This window comes from Carica papaya, chromosome 1 (genome assembly GCF_054855325.1).
Source record: "Carica papaya isolate Zhongbai chromosome 1, ASM5485532v1, whole genome shotgun sequence".
NCBI classification, from domain to species: domain Eukaryota; kingdom Viridiplantae; phylum Streptophyta; class Magnoliopsida; order Brassicales; family Caricaceae; genus Carica; species Carica papaya.
The window spans coordinates 24394925-24410374 of NC_142309.1; the positions used below are offsets into that span (position 1 = coordinate 24394925).

At 30.8% G+C, this 15450-nt stretch overlaps 1 protein-coding gene and 1 non-coding gene across 2 annotated transcripts; one reads left to right on the top strand and one right to left on the bottom strand.

Moving 5' to 3' along the window:
• Positions 1-13: 13 nt before the first annotated feature.
• Positions 14-4118, bottom strand: LOC110816614 (RNA-binding (RRM/RBD/RNP motifs) family protein). The gene is made up of 7 exons (XM_088221667.1): positions 3915-4118; positions 3422-3810; positions 3201-3324; positions 2990-3113; positions 1574-1610; positions 1154-1442; positions 14-189 (listed from the first exon to the last, which is right to left on the bottom strand). Exons 2-7 carry the CDS (start codon positions 3605-3607, stop codon positions 113-115), a joined length of 837 nt encoding a protein of 278 aa, XP_088077793.1. The 5' UTR covers positions 3608-3810; positions 3915-4118; the 3' UTR covers positions 14-112.
• Positions 4119-6521: 2403 nt separating this feature from the next.
• On the top strand, positions 6522-6605 carry TRNAM-CAU (transfer RNA methionine (anticodon CAU)). Its single transcript is given in 2 exon segments — positions 6522-6559; positions 6570-6605. It is a non-coding gene; the product is annotated as a tRNA-Met (tRNA).
• The last annotated feature ends 8845 nt before the right edge of the window (positions 6606-15450 follow it).

Consider the following 15450-nt stretch of genomic DNA (forward strand, 5'->3'; position numbering starts at 1 on the left):
ATTAATTATTAGGTTTCCGGATAATTAAATTAGATTAAATTTTAATTAAAAACAATTAAAATTGAAGAGATGAAAATTAATTAAGGAGATGTACAGTTGGGTTCTTCTATCTTTAGTTATGTGCACTGTCTGATGTATTCACTCCGCCTTCTGTTTCTCCAGATACTGTATGTTGTGGAGCCTGTGAATCTGATCATCAAAAAAATATAAACTCAACAAATTATTTTTTCTAAAAATAATCCTACTATAGAAACAATTAATTTAATTAATCGTAATTATTTACAGTGTTCAAAAATTTTAACCACACATAAAGCTTCTTCTAAATTGTAAGCTAGTACCACATGGTAGTCGACATAATGAATGTGACACGACAATTATAGTGACCGGTGAATTTGCTTCGATATTCGAAACAATAATATCTAACATCCCCTTTTTTTATTTTATTAATTAATTAATCCAATTAGACTGACTATACCAGGTAAATTCTTTCAGTTAAAAAATAAGATATAAACCACGCATACCAATAAATTATGTAAAAAAAAATTATTTAATTTATATAACATTTTTTATTTACAAAATTTAATTTTTATTTAAAAATATAATAAACTCCAACTTAATCAATATAATTCTATTGCTTAATACCATTTTTAAGTGTAAGCGTAGAAATAATTAATTAAATAAAAAATTAAAAAAAAAAAAAGCAAAAATGGCAGCGAAGTAACATGGGGAGGAATTGGAAGTGGGGCTTGAAGCAGTGGAGGAGGACTGTATTACACACACATCAAAACCACACACACTATTAAAACCAATACACCAATGCATGCTACTCTGTCATCACTTTTCCTTTGACCCATCATTTGGGTCATCCCCTACAGACAGCTCACACCACATGCTTCAGCTTCCCCTCGTGGCCCCTCGTCCTCTGCATATGCCCTCATTTATATTATCTCATTATAACTCTCTCTCACAAACACACGGACTATTAATCCTTCCTTCCTTACTCGTTATAGATATATATATTTGTGTGTGTGTACCTATACATGTAATGTGTATATATATACCTTTCGAAAAAATATGTACGTATTGTATATGCACGAGGAAGGTAAAGCGGAAAAGAAAATGTTAATGGTCAGAGTGTCGTAGTAATACTTACCAGAAGAAGGGGAGGGAAAGGGATGCCGAGTGAGTTGGAAGGGATGAGGAGGAGGAGGGAAGGAGGCCGCGGCAGTGGCGTCCGGCAATTGTGAAGAATAGTAGAGATAAGAAGGAGCGGGGGGGGTTAAACGCTGAGGTTGGTGGGGTGCAGGATAAGCTCCTCTGGGGGTGGGAGCTTGCAAAGAGTAGCCATAGTAATAAGGAGAGGCACCCATTGGGTTTGACGATGATGCTCCGTAAACTTGCTGATAGTACTGTGTCTGTTGAACTTGTGGGTTGTATACAGCCTGCATTTTACAGTGTCCCACCCATTACCCTTTTCTCATCACCTCTCTACAAAATCTTATATAGACATACGTATAGATATTCTACCAAAAAAGATATATAAAGAGAGAGATAACTAAAAAGAGATACTAACTTGGTGGTAGCCATAATCAGGAGTATAGGTTGTGTACCTGTACAAGCAGAATTCAATCAAAAAGAAGCTTAGTACACGACAGCTTTACGATATTTCTAAATAATATATATGCACGTAAAAACATAATGCATAGCAGTTAGATTACCATGTGTAGCACTGGCAGGATGAAGTCGCTATCATTTTTTTTATTTTTTATTTTTTTACAATATAAATTAGGAATTATTTACTTCGTTGTATGGAATTATTGAGAATTAAATTAGGAAAGTAAGGGTCAAAAGTCAAACTGAAACTTCTTCTTATTATTTTTTAGGGAAACTTGTTCTGTCTTTGCCAATTCATCAAATATGAGTAGGACCACAATAACCCAGCTGTCAACAACCCAGATTTTTAGAATCTTCTTCGCATCAGATTAATTAAATCAAGTACCAAAATTTTGCTGCATAACAATAATTTTTTTTTTTTTTTTTACTTGGAAAAAAATTATATTTGCATTCAATAATAAATGATGATTTAATTTACAGGAAACATTTACCTTATATTTTTTCTCGATTTACCTCAATGATTTCTACACATACATAAATATACAGATATATATATACATAGACATACATACATACATACATATATATATATGAACTGATATAATATTTGAAATTGGCTAGAAAAAGCAGAGTATTAAAATCGATCTGTAGGCTGTAGTATGCTTAATGGGGAGCCAATTTTATAACCTCATACATCAAAATCAATTAAATAAATAGGGACAGGACCACTATAATATTGCATTCATAGGGGCACCGCCGGTCCACAACCTACCTAGATACCTTAATATCACTTTTCTATTTGTTCATATCCACTAATCATCATTAATTATTTCCAACTATATACACAAAGAAAACTTATTTATTATACACATAATATTTATACAAAAATGTATAATAGTTTCCTATATATTGAACAAGGGGGTGGATTATGAGGGTGGGTTTATTTTAAATGGGACGTAAGTCGACCCATACATCAACACCAGGTGGGGCACGGTGTCGTATTGTTTCTTCCTATGCACATATAATACATTGTAAGGTCTTAGCAGCAGCCTTATAGAAGAGTATTATATATACGGCACGTTTCACGTACATCACTTTCCTTTTCTCTCATTTTTCCTTTTTCATTTCTTGGTTTCTCTGATAACTTATTGCTCATCTGTCAATTATATGATTGATTGTTTACAGGCTGATGCCAACTGTACTCATGAATACGAAACAGTATTTTAAAAACTAGACACTGTTATGGTATATATGCACCATATATATTTAGCATACTACACAAATATATGTATATATATAGATATACATTTAAATATATATAATCATTATGGCTTTGAAGAAATAAATTTAAAGAAAATGGTGTCGTACTGCTCACCCATAATAAGGTGCATAAATGAGAGGAGGAGCTGGTGGTGGTAATGGTCCTGCAACTCCTCTGTATGATGCTGCTCCACCTCCTTGATATGGAATACTCTGATAATTACCAACTTGGTTTCTTCCTGCAAAATTTTCATTCAAAATTTTCAGAATCATGATATATATATTATGATAAGAATATATATTGGTATGATTAAAGATGAATGAACCTCGAGGAGGCGATGGTCTAGGCCGACCAAGTGAAGCAATATTACAATTTGCTCTTCGTCCATCAATAACTGGGTTCGGGTCAGCACAAGCCCTTCTTGCCGATTCAGCATCACGAAATGTAACCTGAAAATAATTATCATATAGGAAGATCAAAAACAAAAGACGCTATATATTTAGGTATGTGTATATATATATATATATATGCGAACGTTTTACTTACAAATCCATAGCCTTTAGATTTGCCAGTGTTCTTGTCAGTGATGATAACAGCTTCAAGAATGTCACCAAACTGCTCAAAATACCTACGCATTTCCTCAGTCGGCGTCTCCCATGCCAGTCCCCCAACAAACACTTTGGTGAAAGTCGTGTCTCCAAACTGTGATCGGTAATGTGGATAATTAGCCATGGCGCCGCCGAAATATGATCATCCAAATTTGTTTCCTAAATCATTCAAATTGTTGAAAAGTTGACCAGCAAGACGAACGAGTCACTGAGCAATCAGCTACAATTCTTTTCTCTTCCATTGCCATCTGATTATCATTTTTCTGCTAAATGGGTTAGTTGACTCTACTGGTTGGCGTGTATCGGCTCCATGGACTTTCTGTTTAGCTGAAAAGAATGGTTGAAAGAGATGTTGAGATATTGTTGATTAAAAGAGAAAGAAAGATTTATGAGTAGCAGAAAGAGAGAGAGAGAGAGAGAGAGGGGCCGACAGGTGCAAACTCTAATTTGCTGTCAATGGAGAGGAGGGAAGGGTGGGCTTTGTAATGTCGAATGACAGCTGCGTGACTACGCACTTGAGTCTGTCTTCCCTGTCCGGGCATTCACATTAAACATTATATACACAACATAAATATATGCATGTATATATGTATGTATGTATACATTTATCTGTTTTAGTAGTTGGGTTTTGGGTGTTTATTTGTGTCTTCTTTGTAATTCAACTTTTCAGTTCTTCTAAATCCCATTATATGATAGAGTATTGCTGTTTTTGTTTTAATTTAAATTATTATTTTTTAATAATATATTATTATTATACGAGTAAAATTAAATAAAACGAGTGCGCGGGTGTGTTTATGATGCCCGTATACGGTGTAGACGCGCCAAGACTTTGTACTCTGTGTGGGGCCTTTGGTCACAGTCACGAATCAGGACCATATGATCCTCCTCATCATCATCGTGATCAACTTCCATAATTTACTTAATGGGACTTAGTTGACTAATTATTAAGAATTATCTTATTTGAATATAAACTAATTGATGTTAGAAGTATTTTTATATATAAGTAATTAATTACTTATTATTAATTCATATAGTTTTTAATACAATATACAATAAATAAAAATAGTATATCCAATGCATATACTAGTATTATAAATTCTAATTCAAATTTTTCATTAAAAAAAAATCTAATATATATTGTTAACTAAAATAATTTAACCATTCTAATAATTATTAAACATGTAACAATTAATAAATACTATAAAATGTATATATTAATTTAATTAATTAGTACTACTATTTGGATGATACATTATTTATTTTATAAAAATTTATAAAATTGAGTCCAACTGTATTTTTATACGTCATTATATTTTGTTATTATAGCTACGATTAATTTTGATGTATCACTTAATTATTAAATATATAAAATTTAATTCAAAAAAGTTATTGATATATTAATTAAATATATGTATAATAAATTAACTAGATAATTAAATTTATTATATATCATTAGTATATTTATATTCATTGAATCATTAAACATAATTAATCTTATAAATAACTAATATCTTTTTATGCGTTAACAGTTATACAAGATTATATACATATACGTGTATGTATATACACATACATATAAAGGATAGGATTACTCACAATTGTTTATTTTAGATGTTGAGGCTGTGTTACCAAATTGGGACTGTTGTATATGAGGTATGAGCTTTCATGATATTCCAACTGTAGATACCCACATGGGCGCACGTTCATGAGCAGAGCCCTCTAATCATTAGGGGTACAACAAGTAAGCCAACCAATCAGCAGACATCAATAATAATTAATTAATGTTAATTAGAGTAATTAATGAGTAAATGGAATACCGGAAGGTAGAGGAGAACCAAATTGATTAATTAGGATTCTCCCACTCCTCCTTTCACTATTGGAAATACACTGAAATATGTAATCCAGGAAAGTAAATTTTTTTTAAAAAAAAATAATAACAATTTAACAATTATTTAAAAAATAATAATAATAAATAAATAAATAAAAAGGGAGGGTTGTTGGGAGCGTTAGAGACGAGGAGGAGACAGCTAGAAGGGGAAAACTGTACAAGTCCGTGAACTGGCAACTCTTCTCCACGTGGGCTCCTTTCACTCCTTCACTGCCATCATTAGCTGGATTTCATCTCCAATTTCCTTTTTTTTTTTTTTTAATAAAAAACTTCCCCTTTCTATTATTTACTTTTCCATTTAAATTAAAAACAAAAATTATTTTCTATGGAAAAAGTGAAAAAATAAAAATAAAAAATAAAAAATCAATTAAATAATCTGCAACACATGATTCAAACGTTGCGAGCCCTGTACACTTATCTTGCATGTTCTCTATCCCTTTTCTCGTATAATGCGCTGGGTTGGCCCATCCCACCATCAATCATAATCTACTGCATCAACATATGTATGTCTCTCTGTGCGTGTGGGTATTTCTTTATATAAAGGTTAATATAATATATATATATATATATCTCTCTGTGTGCTTGTGTATATGTATGTATGTATAGGTGCACGTAAATGCAGCTCATCTCCCACTTAAATCCTCACGAGAGATTCTTTCTACCATTTGCCTCCATTCCTTCTATTTAGCCAGCTACGTGGATGTCACCACTCAAACGTTGTAAGATCCACCGTCTGTGCCATTAGAATCTACATGTATCTACGATATATATATATATATATATATATGGGGTTCAATTTAAGAATTTAATATTCTCAAAAATTTGTTTTGTAGGACGCTTCTTTTTCCTTTATATATATAACATATGTTATTATGTTGTTTGTATAACCTCAATAAAAAAATTAATTGTAATTTATTAAAATTAATCCTTAAGCATTATACAAAATAAAAATTGCAGTAATTTTCTATCCAAATTTTATAAAGTGTATAAAAATATTTTATAATATGAGTTTAAAAACCGAAATATAAAAAAAAATAATAATAAGATATAATTATAACGTAAAAAATAATTCAGAGATAAAAATAAAATAATTTATCTTCGACTTTAAATTTCAAATTAAAGATAAATAGTTTGGTCCCTCAAAGCAACTGGGGTGGTGGCGCAGTTGGCTAGCGCGTAGGTCTCATAGCTCCGAGTTATCCTGAGGTCGAGAGTTCGAGCCTCTCTCACCCCATTTAACTTTTTCTGTTTTTTCATTCAATCCATTTTATGAGCCCCAAAAGAGTTGGTAATAACTAATAGCCCAAGAAATAATGGGCCAACAGCAGCGGAACGCACCCAATTGAAGGTCAATTTTGGGCCAGTTCTTCTTTATCAATCACTCGCATCTAATCGTCTTAGCCCAAAAAAACAACTACAAACCCTAAGTCTAAAGAGAATTCTAGTTGGGTCCATTCGTCTCTCTCTACTTTAAATTGGGCATGCTTCAGATTCCCTTATATAGGACCCAATAAAATATATACACTCGAATTTGTTCTATTGTATCAGAATTTTAACTTTGGCACATTGCAAGAAATTAAAATTTCCCTTTTACATCCAAGAAGAAATATTTTTTCACTAGTTTAATAAATTATATTTAAGAGAAGAGAATATATATATAAAAAGTAGAACGGATAAATGATTGAAATTATAAATGGTTTGTTTCGTGCATACGCATGTTTAGAACGTTTTTAGAGCGACAATTGTACATGGCATGCTGTTATTGCAATTAATGCCCTTTTCTCTAGCTAGTCTTTTTGACATTTTGTGCGAATTTGTCATTATTGCAATTAATTTATACTTTTCGTGATTTTATATATTTTATTAAATTAATTATTCAAATTTACCATAATTTATGAGCTATTGACAATCAAATTTAAATTTTATTAGATTTAATCTAATGCAATTTTATAGGTACAATAATATATTAAGATTTTAAATTGTAGATTGTTGATGGGTATGCATGGTGGGATAACCAAGAAGATTGGGTGACCGACCATTCATCCATATTCATGTAAATATAAACAATGATGGCCTCCTCACTCGTTTTTATTTATAAAGATTTACAGTCTATTTTTATCTATATCTCAAATAAACCTGTTTGTTTTTAATATTCCAATTTACTTAAATCAAAGGGATTTTAAACAAATATTTACTTCTTCTTTTTTTTTAACCCAGTGAAAATAAATCTCAAAGCGAATAGAAAAATTGCAGTTGAAAAAAAAAAGAAAAAAAAAAAAAGTAGTAATATAAATACATGTGGTGAATTAAGAAAACAAAAAAAGGGGATGCATTGAGTCATATGGTGTCCCATTCACTATTCATATGGGTCACTTGTCCTACAGAATATGAATTAATTATATACAATATAAATATGAAATAAAATATAAACTTGGCAATGTTGGATGGTTCGATATTTCATTTTCTAACTTGTCTTTTTTTTTTTTTTTTGGGGGGGGTGAATTATTAGGATAAGACTGCATAATAATAGGTTGGGGAGGTTTTGTAATCAAATCAAAATGGCAAGGGAATCAAAATTATGAAGTTGTTAATTAAAGGGTACGAGTTGAATTTTCAATTCCATATAACTGTCATAATTGCCGATATTTAATTCTTATTTTATAATAAAATTTAATTATAATAAATTAAATATTACATATCCACCCGTATTATTAATAATATTGAATTATAAGTGGGTTTCCTGCTAGGGGATGTGGAGAGGTCACATGCACCAAATCCATGATTGTTAAATAGAGAATGGATTTTTTTCTGAAGAACAGAAGCCCGATCTTCACCACCTCATACGATTATCTTAAACTCTGTTACTATATAATTTTTTTTTTTTTTATAATATAATTTTATTAAATACGTATATATATTTTTTAGATGTTAATATCTCGATTTTGTTGTAAGAATATGTGGCCGGTTATTTAATAGAAAATTTGTAATTTAATAAACACCTTATAATATTGAAACATAAATTGATAACTTGGTGTATACCCGTATTGTATTTTTACAAGGAAATCTGTAATAAAAAATAATATCTTCTCGTTCAATCCTATATTTTATAATTCATACAATTAATAGTTGTTATTCATAAGTGGGGAGGAAGGGAATGAATTTAAAGACCCAACTGTAATTACAAACTATAACACACCTTCTTGAAATTTATACAAATGATTATTTTGTACAATTTAGATACTAAAAACTATATAACATATTCAACAATGAAATTAGTATGTTGTGTTGGATGTGTACAAGTGATGGTGCAATGTGGGTCTGTGATCGTCCACCAAATGTTTACCTAAATTTCCACTACAATCCTTGTGGTTGGGGTGGGCTCGCTTTTCAATGGTGGGATAGCAGCTAATAAATAGGTATTGCGACTTCATCGTTTCTAATTTTTATGTTCACTGTAATATTAAAATTAAAAATTAGCTATTCGATTCGATAATAATAATAAATATATATATTTAATTAATTAATTTCATTATCTTGGTGGGCTTAAGGACAATGTTTAATTTTATACATCAATCTAATTTTTGATGGTTTTCAAATCAAACGATAATGACCAATAAATAACAAAAAGCTTGTTTTACTTGTTAAAATTTATGTGTCTCTTCTGAAAATAAAATAAAATAAAACTAATATCTATAATTAATACTTTTAAATTAAATTATTTACAATTGAGGTTATAAATAGAGCTGTGATTAAGAAAAAAAAAAAAAAGTCAGCTTTGAGTTTTGTGACTTGTCTAAGTGTGTTCACACAAGACGCAGACACGCAGACAAAGCCGGTGGCTGCTGGGGCAGTGCTGTACAGATATGTGTGTATGTATATATATGTACACACATACAAGGGTAAAAAAAAAAAAAAAAAATAGATAAATAAAAGTTTCCAAAGTGGAGAGCATTAATTTTGTATATTATTAGAAATTTAATTTGTAATAAATAAAGGAGTTCATACTTGCTGCAGGATTCGATTTGTCACGAAAGCATTTTCGATAATTCTCATGTTATCATCTCTTTCAACAGTTTTCTAGATATATTAAAAAGATCCTAAACGACAACGTATTTGTTCTGGCTTCTTTTTTCTTTTTAAAAAATAAAATAAAGAAAAAAGCTTTTATTCACATTACACTAATAATTTATTAAAGTAAGAGTTTTGACTTTGTGTCTGTCTGCGGGACCATCGTGGTCTGGGCTCTACCTGATTACTCCGCCGCCCCCAACCCCTCCTCCACTCGGCAGTTTGGGCGATAATTATGAGTGATTAGTTAGATTTATTTCTCTAAAAGTCCTTCAATTTTCAATCGGTAGGTTTCGCTTCACCCCAAAATCATTTTTGATTGGACAAATAACAAAAGGGAAATTTACTATAATGTCATGGCATCAAATTAGAATATCTTTGTCTTGAGTAGGATTTGGAAATGCACATTAATACCTCAATTCAGTCGGTTTAATCAGTTTTTTTTAATACAAATTATTTGGGTTTTAATTTTTTTACTTTGAAAATTAAAATCTAATTTTTATTATACGTTATTAAAGTATATAATTTTAATATTATAATATAAATGAAGTATATACATTTAAAATCATATAAATCGGTCACATCAACAAGAAAACAAGTCGCATTACAGTTGGTCAACATTTTCCGAGAAAAAAAAAATAGTAGTTTGGATCTGATTATCTTTTTTTTTTTTTTAAATAATAATAATAATAAAGGAATGTAGAGGTCAAACGTCAAAGAATTTGGTGTAGGCAACGCAAATGGAGGGAAGATCGACTTCACATGAAACGTTTGGCCCGTGATTTATTTATTAATTATTTAATCATGTGCTTAGTTTAATGAACTCATTAATTAGAGGAACGCGGGAGTTAAATTGACGCAGTCAGTATTAATTACCCAATATCTTCAATAATGAATTTTATATTTATTATCTTCGTGAAATAATTTAAATTATAAACATAACCGCATAAATTATTGGTATTTTAAAAATATAAAATTAAAAAAAAAAAAAAAGATAATGACTGCTTTTATGGGCTGTATCAATTATAAAAGATGGAGAATAATGACTTTGGCCCACTTGCCAATTAACTTTTTATGTGCGTTATCATGTGAGAGGAAATGTGTACACCTAAGTGAAATTAATAATAATAATGTTTAGAACATGGACCACTGGAATCAAATGTTAATTCATCCTGACCAAATTGTTTCCAAAATTGGGCAAACTTCAATGAGGGAAAAAAAATTAAATAATGTTTTCAATTAATTAAAAATAAGAAGAAAATAGTGGGGAAGGAAGGAACCCACAAAGGGCAGCTTTTTGTAAGCATAGGTTAAAAACGACAGCGGCAGAGAGGTATTGTTTTATGGGTAAAACTAGCTTTGGGTACGGAGGTTAAATGTTGCCGCAATTTTTTTGATTTTGTCTGGGCAATGGGGCCTCCCCATTTGATTTTAATTGAACTGGGAGAAATGTGGCCCACGATGATAATATTATCATTTTAATTATAATAACATAAATAATATCATAATCTCACATTCAATCAGTTAGAATACCAATTTTTTTATTTATTAGTCTACTGGTATTCATGGGAGTCCATAAAAATATTTCTAGTACGCGTGAACCTTTATCCAATATTTTCAACTAATGGGTCGTCCTCATACCCCGTTCGGTATGAGTACTAAAAAATATCATCCCTCGATACTCCAATCTCGTATGAGGGTGGAACGAGTTGTCCTTATATCCCGTCTGGTATGAGTGCAAAAATATATCATCATTCAATATCCCGTCCGGTATGAGGGTGAAACGGATCGTCCCCATACCCCGTTCGGTATGAGCGCCCAAATACAAAATCTCAGTACTCCGTCCGGTATAAGAGTGAAACGGACCGTTCTCATACCCAGTCCAGTATGAACGCCAAAATACAAATTCTCGATACCCCATCCGGTATGAAGCAACGTTCACGGTATGATTTGTTATGTATCCGATCATTTCACCATCTCCCAGGATATCCAGTAAAGTTATTATTCATCAATTCACTTAATCAAATAATTTTTCGTTTACTTGTAAATAACGTAAAACAAATAATACATGCATTAAGAAAACACAATCGAAGCATCATACTAATTTCAGTGTATTATCATGCATTCAAAACTGTAAAATCAATCAATCAGTTAAACATGACAAACAGTAATAAATAACCAGTTCCAGTTCTATCAGTAACATTTAATTATCGATATTTTAAAATTACGCAAAATATCATATTATTTATAATTAAACTTCAATTTCATAACAGATAATAAGGTGATGAATTCTTACTCGAATCGATGTCTGAAATATTAAGCTTCCAGTTGCGCCTGCTGGCGATTCCCGGGTTCCTTGAATTTTTCTTTGGGGATTAAAACTCGCTCCAAATATCGGCGGCGGAGTTTTCCGGTGCAGCGGCTTCGCCAGCTCACATTCGCAGTTGGATGTTTTATTTCGGTCAACCTATAGAAAAAGAAATGATGATTACAATAGCGAAAAATTTACACGAAACGATAATCGCAAAGAGCCTCATCGAAGATAATTTTTGATTTTTTTCGCGACAGCGGCACCAGATTTTACCCGTAGTTTTCGGCTCATCCGCTAGTATTTTGCTCTAATTTGGCTATCGGATGTTCAAAATTAAATTTCGAGTAAATATCAATTTTTTTACTCTTTTGGCAGTTGGAAGTGAATCCGACACGATAGTGGGTGGCTGTCGGCTCCCTTCCTGGCGATTGGTTCTTATTCTCCCGTCGGATGGGGGGGGGGGGGGGGGGGGAGGGGAGAGGGCTAGCGACTAGGGTTAGGGTCTGGTGCGAAGTGAAGTATTTATATCAGTTTTTTTTAATATGGGTCGTCCATCATATTTGATCTGGATCGTCCGATCGCATTTAAATAGGAAATGAATCTGAACCGTTCGTCGTGATTTGATTTGAACCGTACAATCGCGTTTAAATAAATAATGAATCTGGATTGTTCATAACGTTTAATCGCGATCGTCCAATCGCGCCTAATGAGGGAACATATCTGGACAGTCCACACGCGCGGGAATAAATCTTAACCGTTCGATCGCGAGCATGTAGATCGCCAGCGTGGCCTCCCACGTGGCACCGCATCAGCGTGCCTTGTCACGCGGCGGGTTCCGATTCATCGAGGTTGCTGACTTTGCGATCTTACGTGATACATTTTTTCTAAATTACATTTTGATCTCCAGTTTTCGATTTTTATTTCAAAAATACCATCAGAATCTAAATTTTTTCTAATTTTACTCAAGAATTATTTTCAATTTCATCATTCACCTATTTTTCTTCATTTAATTTTTACATTAAATACAAATTTATAAATTAAAAAATTAAATTTTATATATTAATTTTAAATTTTGTTAAAAAATTAATTAAGAGTATTACAATATGCCTATTTAAATTCATAGTAGTTTATAATACATATGTTAAAATAGTATCATATGCACGAGACTTTTTAGTAAGTTGAGCTCTGCATGGACTATTCCTCTGGAGTAGTCACCTATCAAGTCCACATTAGTATATATATATTTTTTGATAGATTATGGTATAATAAATTTTTTATTTATTCTATAAGATAATTAAATTTTATATTTTATTTATTATTTTTGTGCTAATTTAAAATTACTTGTCATTATGGATTATAATTCAATAATAAACTTACTTCACCAGTAACATACAAAATATTGTTATAAAAATTAAATAGAATTATGATTCCTCATTTCGTTTTATAAAACATTAAAAAGTTAACATTATAAGTTATATGGTATCTACTTAATAAATAAATAGAGATATTGAACATAAATAAAAAATATTTAAACAAAATAAAATTGATATATTTTTTTAAAAAGAAATTATATAATTTGTTAGATTTATTTTAAATACAACCTAAATTGTACCTGTAGCATCTTAAAATTATGTCGTCAAATTAAGTTTAAATGATATTGTGTACTTAAATTTAATTATAAGATGGCACATGTTCTAAATAAATTGATAATTTTGTATTTTTTAAATAAATTTTGAGTTAATCTAAAAATGGCTGTTTTAAAATTGCTATTACTGTGATTTTTTATATGTATTTTTAATAATTTTAACAAGAAATTATTAAATGAATATATATTAACTAAACACCATTAATACACTGACAAAAATTTCGTACTCACGTGTATAACTAGATTCTTTTGTTAAATCACACGACTCGCCAACTAAATTGATGAATTCTTTTTCCCGTATTAGTTTCAAAACCAAATTAATTTAATATAAAAAAACAAATAGAATTTTATTATTTTTCCGGGCGAAAATCAAAGTAGAAAACAACAAGTAATGGAATGGTTTAAATCGTTCAAATAAATTTCACTGTTTGTTTGGTAATCGTTTCTGGCCTACTTCCACTTCAATTTTTTATTTTTTAAAAAATAACTGGGACGGACCGAGAATGATCCGAGCCGTTAATTTCCAACAATGATCCCGGCCGTTCGTACACTCCACTGCCGTGTCAGTCTCCTCACTCCACACGTATACAGCATCAGCTCGTGACAATTCCGCCTGCAAACCCCAGACACATTCCTACACCCGTGAAGCTTTTGGCTAACAACAACCTTTCACAAACTTACAAATTCCTTTTTTCTAATAAATTAATTTTTTTTAAAAGTAAAATAAACATTTCAGAGTGACATTTTCATAATTCTCCTTTAAATTTTTAATGAAATTTCTGTACTGACATCTAATGTTTTGATTCCATAATTTTGGTAATTGAAATAATTTTTTATACTATTAAATATATTTTATAAATTTCATTAAATATCGCCCTTTTTTTTTAATTATTATTACAATTTCCTAATTGCGTGTTTCAGCCACCACTCACTTCAAGACAAGAACAACAAACACATCAACTTAACGAGAGAGATAATCTCCTGCGTCGCCATGCAGGTACATCACCGCAGCCGCCATGTCACCATTGGGCTCACCGACAAAAGAACGCGGCAGCCTGGGCCCCGCACCATTCCATATTTTGACTATCCGTGCTCGTCGTCGTCGCATGTAAGACATTTAAAATCCCGTAAAAGACTCACAATTAAAAATTAACTAAATCTCCCAGTAGTTATTTTTTTAATAGTTATAGTTTTTCAAAACATTTTCTTGCATTCATTATCCGTTAAATCTGGAAGAGAAAAAAAAAAAAAAAAACAGTAAAGCGGTGCCGTTTTGCATTTTTACACACGATATCTTAGGATCTGCCCCGGAACTGATTAAAGCCCGTCATCACCGTTGAAAATCCATCATTAATTAACAGCACCATCATTATAGAGTGAAATTAAATGAGGTCCGCATGCCTAATTATATAATAAATTAGTGCTTTACAATAATTTTTGCTAATTAATTGTCGAGCAATAAGTAAATTTTTGCGGTAAAAGTAGAATTTTGCAGTTATTACCAAAAGAGGAGGAGCAAAGATAAATTGATAATGAGTATGTTATGCCATCAATTCAAATATTTTAATATTAATTTGTATAGATATTATTTATTATAATTTTTAAAAATTATTATTTCAAGATTACTGATATTCAATAATTAAATAATTAATAATACAAAACGCGAGTTTATTGTAAGCTAACATAATAATTTGTTTTAATTAATATTTATTTGAATTTTCAGTCAAATAAGTATATGTAATTTTGAAGAATTTTTTTTATTAGTCCATTTGTATTACTATTCTTAGTGCTTGCGATCCGTCTAATTAATTTGAAAGTTATGCGACGTTCCATATAAAAATTAAAAAAATTTAAATTAATTTATAAATAAAAAAAATATTAGATGCCATAAATCTCCCATTTTCTCAACCTCAGTCATCCCCCTTATTCTTTCTTGATTTCTATTAGCAGCACCATAAAACACGTAACTTGATGCACAAAAATCGAAATCAAAGTGCTTGCAAATTCAGAATTCAACACTTTCAAAATTTAAATCGAAATAAACATAAATAATAT

Coding starts and splice junctions, on each gene's coding strand:
- LOC110816614 (XM_088221667.1), bottom strand. CDS start 3,607: ATGGCTAATTATCCACATTACCGATCACAGTTTGGAGACACGACTTTC. Junction 1,611..2,989: donor ATTTATGCACCTTATTATGG/GTGAGCAGTACG, acceptor CTGCTTGTACAG/GTACACAACCTATACTCCTG. Junction 1,443..1,573: donor CTGATTATGGCTACCACCAA/GTTAGTATCTCT, acceptor TGTAAAATGCAG/GCTGTATACAACCCACAAGT.